Source organism: Cupressus sempervirens, chromosome 2 (assembly GCF_028749045.1).
Source record: "Cupressus sempervirens isolate cs-2001-9-10 chromosome 2, ASM2874904v1, whole genome shotgun sequence".
Classification (NCBI taxonomy): Eukaryota; Viridiplantae; Streptophyta; class Pinopsida; order Cupressales; family Cupressaceae; genus Cupressus; species Cupressus sempervirens.
The window spans coordinates 355,693,063-355,708,016 of NC_143119.1; the positions used below are offsets into that span (position 1 = coordinate 355,693,063).

Consider the following 14,954-nt stretch of genomic DNA (forward strand, 5'->3'; position numbering starts at 1 on the left):
CTTATGTTGGATCATGGATTTTGATACAAAATATTGGTAATAAAAATCTACATTGATCGAATCCAAACTAATACATACTAATTCTCATTTTCTCAAATAACTCATTTAGATGATAAAAATGACTACACATAGGAAATAATTAAGGGCCCGTTTGGTCGCAGGCATAAGAATGGAGAATAGGCATGTAATATTGGGAATAGGAATGGCTATTCCAATAACAGGTATTTTTTGGAATGGGTATAAGCTCATTTTAGAGGCAAAATGGGAATACGTATTCCTATTCCCTATTCCAAGTGACGAACCAAACAGAAAATGGAAAACATATTCCAACTTTTTTATTCCTATTCCAGCAACCAAACAGGCCCTAAGGGTAAGACAAACTTATTATTAGTACTACTAAGAACTAGGTCTCATCATCTAAGGTATGATACATGTAGGTAGACATTACCCAAAAACTTTGGAAAGAAAGAACATGTATTATTTACAATAAAGTGGAAGTTGAAACTGAAAGGTATTTTATTTTTGAATGTGCTACTTATTTAGATATTTGTAATTAATATGAAAATAACTTCAAGGAGAGTTATTTAAACTAATTCTTTGAGGAAGTAAGACTTCACAAAATTGTTTGTTTCTTGATAAATATCATAGAAGAAGCGCTAACATCAAGAAGAATTTGAAGATGACATATATGTGATTCTTGATCCCTTAAACAATTGATGTCATTAAAATTCTTTCAATTATATTCTGCAATACAAAGATGGTAGAAACAAAATGACACTTTATCACATAATGTAAACTTACGAAGATATTCATACTCAATACAAAAATGGCTTGAAGGTTTACAACATGCACCATTTATTTGAGAAAGATAAGATTAATTAGAAGACCAACTTTCCAATCAATATTAATTGTAGGAGATTTGACATTGAAAAGAGTCTAAAGATAAATTAACAATATTTTTCTTGATCACTTAGACTAATTAGTCCAGTGGATGTCGTTAAAATCATTCATTCCGAATATCATATCATTTTTTCTATTATTGATCTTCATCACAAATTTACCATTTTGTGAAGTCTTGCCTCTTCTCTTGTTCTCATATCCTACTGTTGGATCATGGAGTTTGATATATAATATTAGTAACAAATGATCTACAAAATCAAATCATGGAATATACGAACAAAGTCTTGCCTCCTTAATAACTCATTGTAATAATAAACTTCTTATACTAGAGAACACGTAAAGGAGGAATTAATTAATGAGAAATGAGAAATGAACATTAACGACATCCACATAGATTCAACATCAAGAGGATTAAAAGATACTAAATTAATATGTTTTCAATTTCTTTTCATATTGATTATTTTCTTATTGAATCTTGATTAACAAGCTCCCAACTTTATGAAGCCTCGAGTGCTCAAAACAATTAATGAATAGAAGAATGAGAAATGAATGACTAAAATAATTTTAGTCACATTCAAGCAAAAAGAATTAAGAAATACATTGTCATTTTTTTATCATACTAATTCTTGTGTCATGAATCTTGTTTAAGGAACTCCCATATTTTATGAAACCGTGCCTCTAAACAAGGGAGAAAGAATGTTGTTTGCCCTTCATTGAAAGTGGAGTTAGAAAGGTCCCCAAAAAGAATGTCGTTGACGGGTCCCTCTAATTCTATCCGCTGATCATCAAAATCACAAGAAAAGGGAATTTGACTCTGGTTTTTCTATGATTACCACATGAACACCGTGTCAAATCGGTGCAGTAGGGAAGAGTTAAACGCGCTGCCATTTATAAACCAGAAAAAACCCAAGGGCTGTGTCATTAATTATATAGCTCGTGTGGTGTTCATAGCGAATTAATAAAAAAATAATGGACAGAATTATCTAGAACGAGTGTTGGCGATGGGCCGTACGGCGACGAGGCACGAAAGTGGAGATCGAAATGATCGAGGGAGGTGCGGACAAAGGGACCCACGTCTATCATTCCCCCTTCCCTGCTCTTCTGATCTGTGCGTACAGCGGGTGGTCAGATGGCCGTTTATAGAGTGACGTACACTCTTAACTGCGCAGACATTCGTTTTACCCCACACTACGGTCTAAACCTGCTGGGGAAGTGGGGACTTTCTAATTTTCTGAGAGCTAGCGGGGCTCTGCCTGTCATGTGGATTTTGGGCGGTGTTTCATATGAACACCAGTGCAAGCTGTCAAGGGAATGCAGGTAACAATTGATGTAGGTGAGTACTGGTGCTTTATACTTGATTTCTGCTTAGACATTCGTTTTAGCCCACACTACAGTCTAAACCTGCTGGGGAATTGGGGACTTTTTTATTTTCTGAGACCTAGTGGGGCTCTGCCTGTCATTTGGATTTTGGGCGGTGGTTCATATGAACGCCAGTGCAAGCTGTCAAGGGAATGCAGGTAACAATTGATGTAGGTGAGTACTGGTGCTTTATACCTGATTTCTGTCCTTTTGTTTTTGGTCCGGTTCTTTCAGAGATCGAATTTTAACTTGGTTAGGTTAAAGCTCTAGATAGGTGCTGCAGGGCACATGAAACGTCTCTACTGGGCTGTTCTTAGTCAGCTTTTCTGTCTGTACCGGGTCTGTTATGGGTCAGGTCCTATAATTGTGTTGCGTATCTGTGCAATGGCTTCACACGTCTGTTGGATGCGTGGGGACTTCTGTTCTGTATAACGCCGATGAATCAGTGATACCCGTGTTCAGTTGTGACAGATTGTTTTTTTTTTAAATCCCTTTTTGGCTTTTGGTTAATCTTTCTTGACTTAGCCTGCGTTTGGATTGGATTTGGGTTGTAGGTTGTGCTCTTTATGTTTTGTTCGGTAAATTGTTGTTGAGAGGGGTTATGGATAGCCTGTTTAGGCTTTGTGAGGGCGAGTCTGCAATTCATTTTTAGGATCTGCAAACATGGAATGCAGGTCTCCATTTGTGACGTGATGGGTCGTCTTCATAAGGTGAGGGGATTTGAACCTGGGTCATAGCCATTGCAGGACGACTCCTTTGAATTTGAATATTATAAATTTGAATCTGAATTTTTTATAGTATTTCTTTTGCAGACGAAGCCACTCCTGACTTGATTGTTTTTCAGCATTTAGTATTAAAATCTCTTTTTCTTCCCTTCCTTTTCCTTGCTTTCATGAACATAGATTTAGTGTGCTGAGTTGTGATTACAAGCGGGGTTTAAGTTTGACAGTATCTTCCAGCATCAGAATTGTCATTTCTTATATAAATGGGTAACCTTGTAAAATTTCTGTGGACCAGCTAGGGTTAAAACGGAACCCTCTCCAATATGCTGCTGGATGTTCTGTAACAAGCTTTCGTTGATGCCTGGTTAATGGGTAGTCACGTCAATAATGTGACTAATGGTATCTAGGCCACTTGCATTAACCATGTAGATCTCCACCGATGCTTCCACTTCAAGATGCACTTCTATGGTCGGTGCTCTTAGTCCGGCGTCGATGCAATGTTAAATTTTTGTGAACCATCTAAGGTTACAACCTAGGATGGTACAGTTGCTGCAGGGATGTTCCAGCACCGAGATAGGATTGTTTCATACTATTTTTTTGTTTTTTTAATATATTGAAGGTTTTGCAAACTGTTAAGCCTTTCAAGGTGATCTTGGGCAGGATTCTGTTTTCTTACAATATTATGTAAGGTTTTGCAGTTTGAAATAAAATCTCCCAACTTTATTTCTATACTTTTATTTCAGATTTTATGTATGACCTTGTCTTCTTCATTTGATTTATGGTTTCACGTTCTAGGTCATGAGGCATGAAGTATGCGAGTCTTTAGCAGTACGTGTTGGTTTTTTGTGCCTATTTTAACCAGAACAAGACGGTTTTTTCATTCTGTTTTTGTTAATGCAAGGTGGGTTTTTTTAATTTATGTTCGAGCAGAAGCCATACTAGTATATTGTTGTTATGAACATCTGGTACCAAAATAAGCTTTTTCGGTTTAGTTATGACTTAAGATTCCGTGTGCTAGTTTGCCACTACTCCCCTGTCTAAGGTTTGCACGGTTCTTTATTTTAAGGATCAGAATTGATGAGCAAGATGGAGGGCAGTCTAAGTCTCCTAGGAGATGATATTCTTTTGAGGATTCTGAGGAGTTTGAGGAGCCCCGCAGACAGGAAATCATGGTCGCTGGTGTGCAAGTATTTTTATCATTTGGAAGCTCTTTGTAAGGAAAGATTGCAGCTCTTAAGAAGGAAAATGTTAACCAGGATTCTGGAGAGATATGGGAACCTCCTGCACTTAGATTTGTCCCTGTGCCCGCAGATCACTGACGAATGCCTGGAACAGGTAGCTAGACTATCAGGGCAGCATCTGTGTTCTATAAATCTTTCTAAACTCAGCTGTTTTAGCCATATTGGCCTGTTCATGCTGGCCAAAGGTTGTGAGAACTTGGTGGAAATCGATCTCTCTAGCTGCTCCAGAGTTGGGGATAAAGAGGCCGATGCTATTTCTCAGGCTAAGAATCTGCAGTCCCTGAAATTGGTGAAATGCCAACAAATTTCCGACTTGGGTTTGGTTTGCATAGCAGTGAGATGTGGTAAACTGCATTATTTGAATCTCAAATGGTGCGTTGGGATATCTGATTCAGGCATTGAGCTGGTTGCTGTTAAGTGCAAAGAACTTCGGTTTCTTGACCTTTCTTACATACAGGTATATGCATTTCAATCCAGCTGTACCATTTCTTCCTGTAAAGTAAAACTAGTTATCACGTTATGATTTAATAATTTTATTAAGGTCCATGATGCTCCTCATATGATAGTGAACATAATAAAAAAATGTTTTATGGTAGTCTGCTGACCAAATGATACTAATTAATTTTGTATAAGAAACACATTATAACATAACTTATTAGGTGTTTTTAATGTATGATAAACTAGGCCAGTCTGAGGAGATGGTGAATGGCATCATCACAGTGGATTCACCTTCTGTCTCGTGCTGACAAGTCCGCATGTTTCATTGATAGGTCAATGTTGTCCTGTTTACAAAAAAGTAGGGATTGAAGAGGTTCAAGTACACGTAGAATCAGCCAATAGTAGTGCTGTTGATATCGTATAATGATAGAACATATTTCTTCTTTCTATTGTTAAAAGAGATTTTTCTTTTGTTGTAGAATTTGCCGAGACGGAAAAATGTAGATATCCATCATTGCCAATTTGTTATTCTGTAGAAGCCTTGGCAGCATAGTAACATGGAGACGTCCCCCCACCTTTTTGCCCCACATCTCAGAGACGGGGATGCACCAGTGACTTGGGGACTCCATCGCCCCCATCCCCAATGGTGTCACCAGATTCCACCACCTTTGCCGAGGATGGGGGATGTCTTGGTGTTGACTATTTACTGATTTGATTATGTTCAATGTTCAAGTATTTACTCTTTTACATCTTTATATCTTATATTGCAATACATCTTTTCATAATTAGCATTTTAAGTACCATTTGGATAGTATATACAACCCCCCCGTCGCATGCCACCACCTCCCCACCCTACCCAAATTAAGGCCCCTCTGTCCCCGTGTCCCGGAAACTTATCTCCCGGTTCCTGTCCCTCCGTTCCCCAAGGCGGTGTAGCTATGCTTGGCAGATATGTTTTGTGTGCTGTTCATACATCTAGCTTGTTGATGGAATTTCCTGAGCCTATACCATTAGAATGCCTTCAAAAAGGTTAGAATTCATTAGCAGCCCTGGATATACATGAAATAGATACATGGTTGGCAGATTCTATGGTTGGTCACATGAGCCTGCAAATTTTCCGTACTGTTGGTGAAAATTATTATTGACCTTTTATGCAAAAGAGAATGTTTCTGGTGCTAATAAAGTCAATGTCATAAACTCCTAGGATTGTTGATTGTCATGGAGCATTCTTCTTTAAATGGGCAACTGCAGTTTTTTTGGCATTGTAGTGTGGAAGAAAGGAAGAGCTGAACTCTTATAGTTGATGAATTTGGGTTTACTTTTAATCCAGTATTTTGAGTTGCAGATAACAAACAAATCTATAGCTTCTGTAGCACAGCTTGAGCAGCTCGAGACCCTGGTACTGGCTGGCTGTATATCCATAGATGATGAAGGCCTCGATTTTCTTAAAGATGGCTGCAAATCATTGCAGGTATGTTGGAAGTTAGTGTATCAATATTGGAAATATCTACCCACGATTCGCAAAACATAGGTATTGCGTTTTACTTATTGACTGGTCAATTATATGTAATTAGCCTTTAGTTTTTAACAATCTTATGATAATGGGTTGGATGGTGCAATGCTCATGATAGCTGATGATAGCCGTTTACGTTCTTGCTTGTACTCTGCTTAATTTTGTATTTGGACACGTAGCATGTTAAGCTTATATTTGAAACTTCGAGACTGGATATTGGTTGGTATTTTCGAGGATTTGTGATACTTGGGTGATTCTATGTTTACAGAGACTTGATGTTTCAAAGTGTCAGAATGTGAGTTGCAATGGCATAATCTCTGTTACAAGTGGTTCTATACCCTTGCAGCAACTTACTTTGGCCTATTGTGTTCCGGTAAGGTTTACATGATTACATGACCTAACTTTGATGAGCGCATTTCAGGTGTCTCATCAAGTGTATATGTATTTTGTGAATAACAGGTTACAAGTGCTCTTTTTGCATCTTTGCAAAAGTTTGAAAGTCTCCAGTCAATTAAATTTGATGGCTGTCAAGTTTCTAGCTCAGGGCTTGAGTCTATTGGGAAGAGTTGCAAATCTTTGCAGCAACTAAGCTTAAGTAAGTGTAGTGGCGCAACAGATGAAGGAATTTCTTTACTTGTGGCAGGTTGTAGAGACTTGAGAATTGTGGACCTCACCTGCTGCCACAATCTCACTGATGTTGCTGTTTCAGCCATTGGAATTTCTTGCACAAATCTATCATGTCTGAAGATGGAATCATGTAGTTTGGTCACTGAGACAAGCTTAAATGTGTTAGGTGATAACTGTCACTTTCTGGAAGTACTTGACCTCACTGACTCCAGCGTAAACAATACAGGTCTTTTACATTCTTCCCATAATTAAAATTGATTATATTATAAATAGTTAGGTTATGTAATACCTTGATTTATATTTACTATTTTTCAAATCATATTGGAGGGAATGTACTTGTATTACTGTAGTAAGAATTAAATGCTATGTATTTCTGCAGGATTGAATTTCATTTCCAGATGCTCGAAACTGACTACCTTAAAGTTAGGAATATGTCAGAGTATATCTGATGAGGGATTGACATATATTGGTGCTCATTGCTCAGATCTTCTAGAACTTGATTTATACCGGTAGCACTTCTTTTTGAAGAGTGTCATTATAGATATATTGACTTGTTGATTTTTCATCTGTTTGATCTTGTAGAGTTTGACACCCCGATTAGCAATTTTTATGTTTTTGCTATTGAACATCATAATTTACAGGTCAGCAGGAGTTGGTGATGTTGGATTAGCAGTGATTGCCTGTGGTTGCCCAAAGTTGAAGATATGTAATCTCTCATATTGCATAGCAATCACAGATGAAACACTAAAATCTCTTTCTCAACTTCAAGGGCTTCACAACCTCGAGATTCGAGGTTGCTTTCATGTAACTTCAGTGGGACTTTCTGCCATTGCTATGGGATGCAGGCATTTGGTAGAGTTAGATATCAAGAAGTGCTGTAGTATTGATGATGTGGGATTAGTGACTCTTGTTCATTGTTGCCAGAACCTAAGACAGGTAATTTGTTTTCTGTAGGGATTGTATGTCATCATTGACCGTCAATATTTTTTCATTTTTCTGTTGAGGATGATGTTGAAATTTGGAAGGTGTGCCCTATGCAGATAAACATTTCATACTGTCCAATTTCAGATGTTGGGATGTTGGCATTAGCCAATCTCAGTTGCTTGCAAAATATAAAGCTAGTGCACCTCAGGAATGTGTCTTTAGATACCTTTGCATTTGCTCTTTTAGCTTGTAAGAGCTTAAAGAAAATCAAAGTTTTGAAACATCTAAAGTCACTCCTACCACCAGGTATATTTGAACACTTACAAGAACAAGGCTGCAGAGTGCGATGGATGGAAAAACCTCTTCCAATGTAATGACAGTTTTGTAATCTTAGGTTCATGCTTTTGGAAACAAACAGTTTCTGAAAGGAAAAGGTACAGCTTCAGTTTAACAATTTTCTAAATCATGAACTGGAAAATGTTTCTGTGTATGTCCATTCTTTTTATGCATGCACATCTCAAAGGTTGCAAATGTAAATCTGAAGCTTTTCCCATGCTTCTTGCTGTTAATCTTTTATTTCTTTCTCATAAAGTGTACTGAATTATGTGCATGTTCTGTGATTTACACATTGCATGCTTTTTGGCAACCTTTCTGGATTCATATTTGGTTGAAAGTTCATCTTTTAGTCCATCATATGAGGATTGAAGACGACTATTTCATTTTGAAGCTTGTGATAGTACATACAGAGTAGACACACACAGAGTAGATAGTACATACAGAGTAGATACCCCCTTTAGTTGGCAATCAAATCCTCTTTCAAATTAGTATAAATTGCATTTAGAAATTTGTTGAGAAATTTCTCTTTAGGCAAATCTTGTCCCTTTAAGGTAGTAGACTCACTATTTTACTGGTCTTACAAATATAAATTGTTTTAAAATGACCTGATAAAATTGGAGGAAAGTACATATATTTTGCGGGAAGGAATTAACAACATGTTACACCACAAGATAGAATTATCTCTGACTATACACACAAGAATTTGTTATTAACACACATGATTCCTTTCCAAAGAATCATCTACATGTTGATACCATTAGAATCATGAAGTTATCACCAAATGGGTGCAAGTGTGCACGATAATGAGTGCAGAAAACTTTAGCTAAAAAGATCTTAGGTGGAGATTTCTTGGTAAATATTGAGGGAGCCAGTGTTGCAATTCATGATTTGGAAGCATTTGTAGGTTGTGAGGACGATGACCAAATTGTTGCAGGACAATGAGTCGAGGAAACTTTAGGCAAAGAGATCGTAGAGGGGACATTTCTTGGTAAATGTTGAGGGAGTCAGTGTTACAGTGTTGCAATTCACAATTTGGAAGCATTTGTAGGTTGTGAGGATGATCACCAAATTGTTGCAGGACACAATGAGTTGAGGAAACTTTAGGCAAAGAGATCGTAGAGGGGACATTTCTTGGTAAATGTTGAGGGAGTCAGTGTTACAGTGTTGCAATTCACAATTTGGAAGCATTTGTAGGTTGTGAGACGATCACCAAATTGTTGCAGGACAATGAGTTGAGGAAACTTTAGGCAAAGAGATTGTAGAGGGGACTTTTCTTGGTAAATGTTGAGGGAGTTGTGTTGCAGTGTTGCAATTCACAAGTTGGAAGCATCTGTAGGTTGTGAGATGATCACCAAATTGTTGCAGGACAATGAGTTGAGGAAACTTTAGGCAAAGAGATCGTGGGGGGACATTTCTTGGTAAATGTTGAGGTAGTCGGTGTTGCAGTTATCAAGTTGGAAGCATTTGTAGGTTGTGAAGATGATCACCAAATTGTTGCAGGACAATGAGTTGAGGAAACTTTAGGCAAAGAGATCGTAGGGGGGACATTTCTTGGTAAATGTTGAGGGAGTCAGCATTGCACTTACCAAGTTGGAAGCATTTGTAGCTTGTGAGCAAGAATAGCCCATAGCAAATCTCTTGATTTTAGCCTGTGTCTTATGCAACACAGGTGATTTGGAAGTAATTGAAGATGCTTGATAAATGTTTGAGGAAAACCATAAATATTTTGGCAGCTGAATGTATAGTGCCAGAAAATGATGGTCATCTGCCAAAAGGAACGATATATATGTTCAGTGGTGGGGGCTCTCTGCTTTAAGATTTTTGAAATGCAGCTCAGTGCCTCAAGCTTTATACTCAGCCACTTCTATGGAAGAGTGTCAATGGGCATCTCTAAGGAACACAATCTTAATTCTCACTGTCACCTTATGCTATGCACAAATACGCACAAATCAAGGCTTGGCACTGTTAAACAGCAAACATGCATCTCCACAGATCTTAAATACTTGCACCAAAACCCAAGGCTAGGGAATGTCAATGTAGGTGATGCCTAGGATTCATGAACAGGCAATGGCACAAGTGGGTTAATTTTTGCGTGAGTTTGCTCGCCTTCAGTTTTGTGCTCATTGAAACCAAGGAGAGTGTTTGCAGAGGTATCCTTTAAGGGGTTTTTAAATAGAGGATAATAAGAAACATTAGCCAACTACAACTATACGCAAATGTATGCCTGATCCTAAGATTTTCACTATAACAAACTAATAAATTTTGTGTTACACTTCTTTTTAGAAGTGCATAAAAACATCATTGTACATGTGCAAACTTTGTGTAATTGTTACAGTTCAATCAAAATAATTGTCCAGGTAAACCATTGAATCAATGTAGAACACTAACCTCCTACTTTGTATTAAAGTTAGTTTAAAATGATTTAACAATAGATTCTATATTAGCATAATGTTTAGCTGAACCAATCCAAAAGAGTTGCCGAGTTTCAAGCTTAGACTATGTTTACAGATCCATGTATATTGACTATTTATTACATCAATACAAAAAGAGGTTTATCAACTATGAAAGTTTTGAATCAAAATTAAAAAGAGATAAGTAACTGCTGAAGATGATGAGGTCATCACAACTCATGAGGACCATGACCCAATCACACTGTTACTGCATTCTGCCGGGGCATTCAATCCATACCTTCTCAAAGGAGGATCAATATCAAGGGTGATATCTGCTGCAGCCTCCAACCTTTAGCATCATTCATTTGGTGAGAACTATTGACATGTTCCATCTGCTTTAGATCCTCTACTGTTTCCAGTCCCTTAGATCCTCATTGGTCTCTTGTTGGACGTTAATAAATTTATCTTATCTTTATATTATCTAGTAATTCCTTTATCTTTAGTGATGTAAAAAGTTTGTAGCTCCTTTTGGTCCTAGTTATAAATGTTAAGCGAGCAGACCTGATGTCAGATTGGAATTCTAACAGACTTCTAAACTACTTAAGGTACTATATATATTCTGATAGGATGCATTTGATCATTACCTTTCAAGTATGGTGCCTATTCAATGGGTAAAATAGCCCCAACGTACGTGCAAAGAAGGCACACTTGCAAAGATGTTAGATTGGAACTCTAACCTACTTCTAAAGTACTTAATGTGTTATATATATTCTGATAGGAATGCATTTGATCATTAGCTTATCAGTTTGATGCCTATTACATTAGGTAAAATAGTCCCAATATGCATTTGATCATTAGCTTATCAGTTTGATGCCTATTACATTAGGTAAAATAGTCCCAATGTGCAAAAAATACATACTTGCAAATCACTCTTGCAAAGTAGATTCTTACATACATATGAAGCACAGATGTACAATTGAGCAACTCAATAATTCATACCAATGCCGTGAACACACATAGAAGACAAATGAATGACCACGTCACAATCAAAGCGTAAGAATGGTTTTAAATCAAGGTTACTAGGAGACTGGGGTACTTGGAGACCTTGGAGACTGGTACTTGTACTGGTATGGCTAATTTTCAAAGATAGGAGATGGGGGTACTTGGAGACGTTAATTGTTGTTTAATAAAGAAATAATAATACATCATTGACAAGTCTTTTTGGAGGCAATTAAGCAAATTGATTGGAAAACTATAGTGGCTATCATTATAATTACTAACATATATGATATAAGTAATAACAATTTTTAAAGGGGTGATGATAGAGGATAAGATTTAGGAGTTTTATGATGCCTTATGCTCAATATTTTTGGTGGGAGACATCAATTGTTGGTTAGGGGACTTTGGAGATGGCAACCAAAACTTTTTGCATCGAAACATTTTTGGGGACGTCTCCGGTACCTAGAGATGTGTCTCCGGTACTGTGGTCTCCGAGATGCGTCTCCAGGTGTAGGAGACGGGTCTCCTGGTAACCATGTTTTAAACATTATCATTTTCATCAAGCCCTTGTTGATGTCCGCAAATGTAGCTAGAGGAAGCCCACAATCAGGCTCGAAGATTTCCTGGAGGATTTACATATTGTCATGGAAACATTCAATTATAGGCAGAATTTCCATATGAAACCCTTCTTGGGACTCGCAAAAGGGACTCACAAAATGTTTAACTAAATTAACATGTTGGGCTTGTCGAAATCAAAACCATAGGCAAATCTTTGAAACCTACAACCTTCGCAAGTAACACAAATTATCTACCTTTTTGACACTTTACACATCTTTGTATTAATAATGTTTCAGCTACATGCATTTTAGTAATATAGTGGGGGTTGTAGGATTCTTTTGTGAGTCAAAACATTCAATGTGTTAGTCATCCTCAAGTAATGAAAATCGCCTTGGTTTTGATGTTCAGTATTTTAAGGTAGTGAGACTGTCATTGTGTTCAAAGAGTACATTGGGACTTGCTTAGAGACCTAGAATGGCTAGGGTTTGCATTTGTGGTCCTCAACTATCCATTTACACATTTTCAACTTCATCGCCATGACCTTGCAAAAGGATACGGTCCTTTGAGGATCTTAATGGCGTTTCTGGCTCAGAATTAAATAGTAGTACATGTTCATTGCATTAAATTTTACTAATTAATGATGCCTCTAAAATTGTGAGGGAGGGAGCTGGGCCAGTGTGCTCCAATGTGCTCAAATCTCAAGGTTCAAGGAAAACTCATCCTTGAATAGTTCTCAAATGGTCAAAAACATCTTGTAAGCTTAACATATGAGACTTGAGGAAAATTGTGTACTAGGGCCAAATTTTTTTCCGAGTTGGTAATTAGGGAATTCACATGTTGAATGAATGAGGGGGAAGAAATACTCGATTTTAAAAGAAATGGAGAGGAAGAATAAGGTTCGAGTTTGGGATATCATATGATAGTTTTCTTCATGTATGCTAGCCTAAAGAGACAATGATTGGAATTAGTGGGGATCAAGCTTTGGAATTGTAAATTGCAAGGTGTACTTCTGCAAGGCACGGCAAGCCTTGAAATTCACAGCTAAAAAAATTTACCAATTTGTTAAGTATGAATTAGGGCAGTCTTAATTCCAAATGGATGTGGTTTACTCTTGGCATTACCTGCACAAAATAACTTCACCAATTTGTTAAGTATGAATTCGGTGAAGTGTTCCTTGGCCTTGTGGGCGTTCTCTAGCTTGTGCTGATTGATCCAAGCAGTTCAGATATTAAGTGCAGATCCCACCATTTATTTGAAGATTTTTCTCCACAAGGACTAGAATACATTTGACCAAAGAGATTGTATATAGTTTTGGTCATATGGGTCTATCAAAAGATAAATGAAACCATGTGTATGTTTAAACTAGATGACAACGCACATATCTGTTTTTTGACTGATTTTTTTGGAGGTCTTGTGCTTTCTGATGTAATTTACGATAAGACAGAGAACGCTTGGATGTATAGAAATGGGTACCAAGAAATAGTAGTTGGAATCTTTTGAAGAATGATGGGAAACAATTTGCTTTAGGATATGATCTCAGTACTGCCCTTGAACAAAAAAAAGTTAGGAAGGAAGAGAATTTACTAATACCAGTAGTGATCGGATGAGATCACCTGGACCCAGTAGAACAATAAGAAGTGAGAGACAAGCGAAAGATCAGAAATTTTCAATTGCCAAAATTATTAGGATTTTAACCGAATCCAATAAAATAATCCAAGGTAGATATCCACGCAAGCAACTATCTAAGCGCACCTCTGTCAAGATAAATCCAAATCATTTTTTTTGACTGAATTGAGTAGTTATAAAGCTATATGACTGGACATCTATAATATAATTGTAAGCCGTTCAACTTAAATACCATCATATTCTTTGTTGTAGATTCTAGCATGAGCAGTGGAGTCCACACTTATGATAAGACACTTACATAAAATACGCTTATTGATGTAATCATTAATAGACTCTTATGGAACATTTTTAATGATAAAGAAAAAGCTAAAACGGGTGGGCTAGAGATTATTGATTTGAGATGATCTTTGGTTTCTAGAGAAATGTTTTTTTTTTATTGGATAATTACAAATATTTGTTTTTCAATACTAAAAGCAACAAAACAAGGGTGCTGACCCTATACAAAGACATGTCAAATAGGTAATATACATCACTTGACAACAAACTAGTAATACCAAAGGTCACTACAGACCAATTAGAATACACTACCAAAACAACTTGTAACCTACATCAAGGGTAATTTCACCCACAACTCAAGGAAAAGTTAGGGAAGAGGGGGAAGACCAATCTTTCCTCCATCGACAAACACCAATTTAGGTTGTACTATCATTAGGAACATCAAGCAGGTGGGGAAAATCCCTTAGTGAGACTAGTAGCACAAGAAGTAGCATTTTGACAAGGCAACACATCATCCACTAAAGGTTGGAGTAGAAGAGGAGCAACATGTAGAGAATGGTCCATGTGCTCAAAAGGGCCACACCAGTGACAAGAGTTGAAAGAGGATTCACAAAGCTTGAAAAGGCCATGCCAATAGTAGGAGGCGAATTGTCATCCTAGGAGTAACCATCATTAGCCTATCAAGAGTCATCAAAAGAAGAATTGAAAGCCAAGATAGTAATATGATCACCAAGAACATCTTTCTGCCAAATGGCATCCTTATTATGATACAAAAGAGAACAATTTGTGACCAAGTGATCAATAGAGAAACACTGAAGCTATCAAATGGAAAGACCCTCATAATCCAATGATTAAGTCCATGGCTTGCCCTAGACCATAGGCAAAAATGTAATTGTGTCACTAACCACTACTATGGCTTGAAATAGAGTAAAAAATGATAGGTTGGAAACTTTGATTTGGAATGGTCTTTTAGTCAAATGTTTCGTTTAATTATTGGACAATTGCAAAGTATCTATTCCATGACTAACAAAATTCTAGGTTTTGA

At 37.1% G+C, this 14,954-nt stretch overlaps 1 protein-coding gene across 21 annotated transcripts; it reads left to right on the forward strand.

Annotated features, from left to right (window-relative positions):
* Nucleotides 1-1,612: 1,612 nt before the first annotated feature.
* Nucleotides 1,613-8,370, forward strand: LOC149572601 (F-box/LRR-repeat protein 3-like). Of its 21 annotated transcripts, none has more exons than XM_089813713.1 (8): nucleotides 1,613-2,433; nucleotides 4,048-4,679; nucleotides 6,006-6,131; nucleotides 6,442-6,546; nucleotides 6,633-7,026; nucleotides 7,180-7,309; nucleotides 7,442-7,736; nucleotides 7,841-8,370. In XM_089813713.1, the coding sequence occupies exons 1-8, from the start codon at nucleotides 2,412-2,414 to the stop codon at nucleotides 8,096-8,098; spliced, it is 1,962 nt and encodes a 653-aa protein (XP_089669839.1). In that variant the 5' UTR covers nucleotides 1,613-2,411; the 3' UTR covers nucleotides 8,099-8,370. The 21 variants fall into 21 exon arrangements, with proteins under 21 accessions (XP_089669839.1, XP_089669838.1, XP_089669835.1 ...); XM_089813712.1 differs by having other exon boundaries at nucleotides 1,728-2,217; nucleotides 4,054-4,679; XM_089813709.1 differs by having other exon boundaries at nucleotides 1,731-2,217.
* Nucleotides 8,371-14,954: the final 6,584 nt, after the last annotated feature.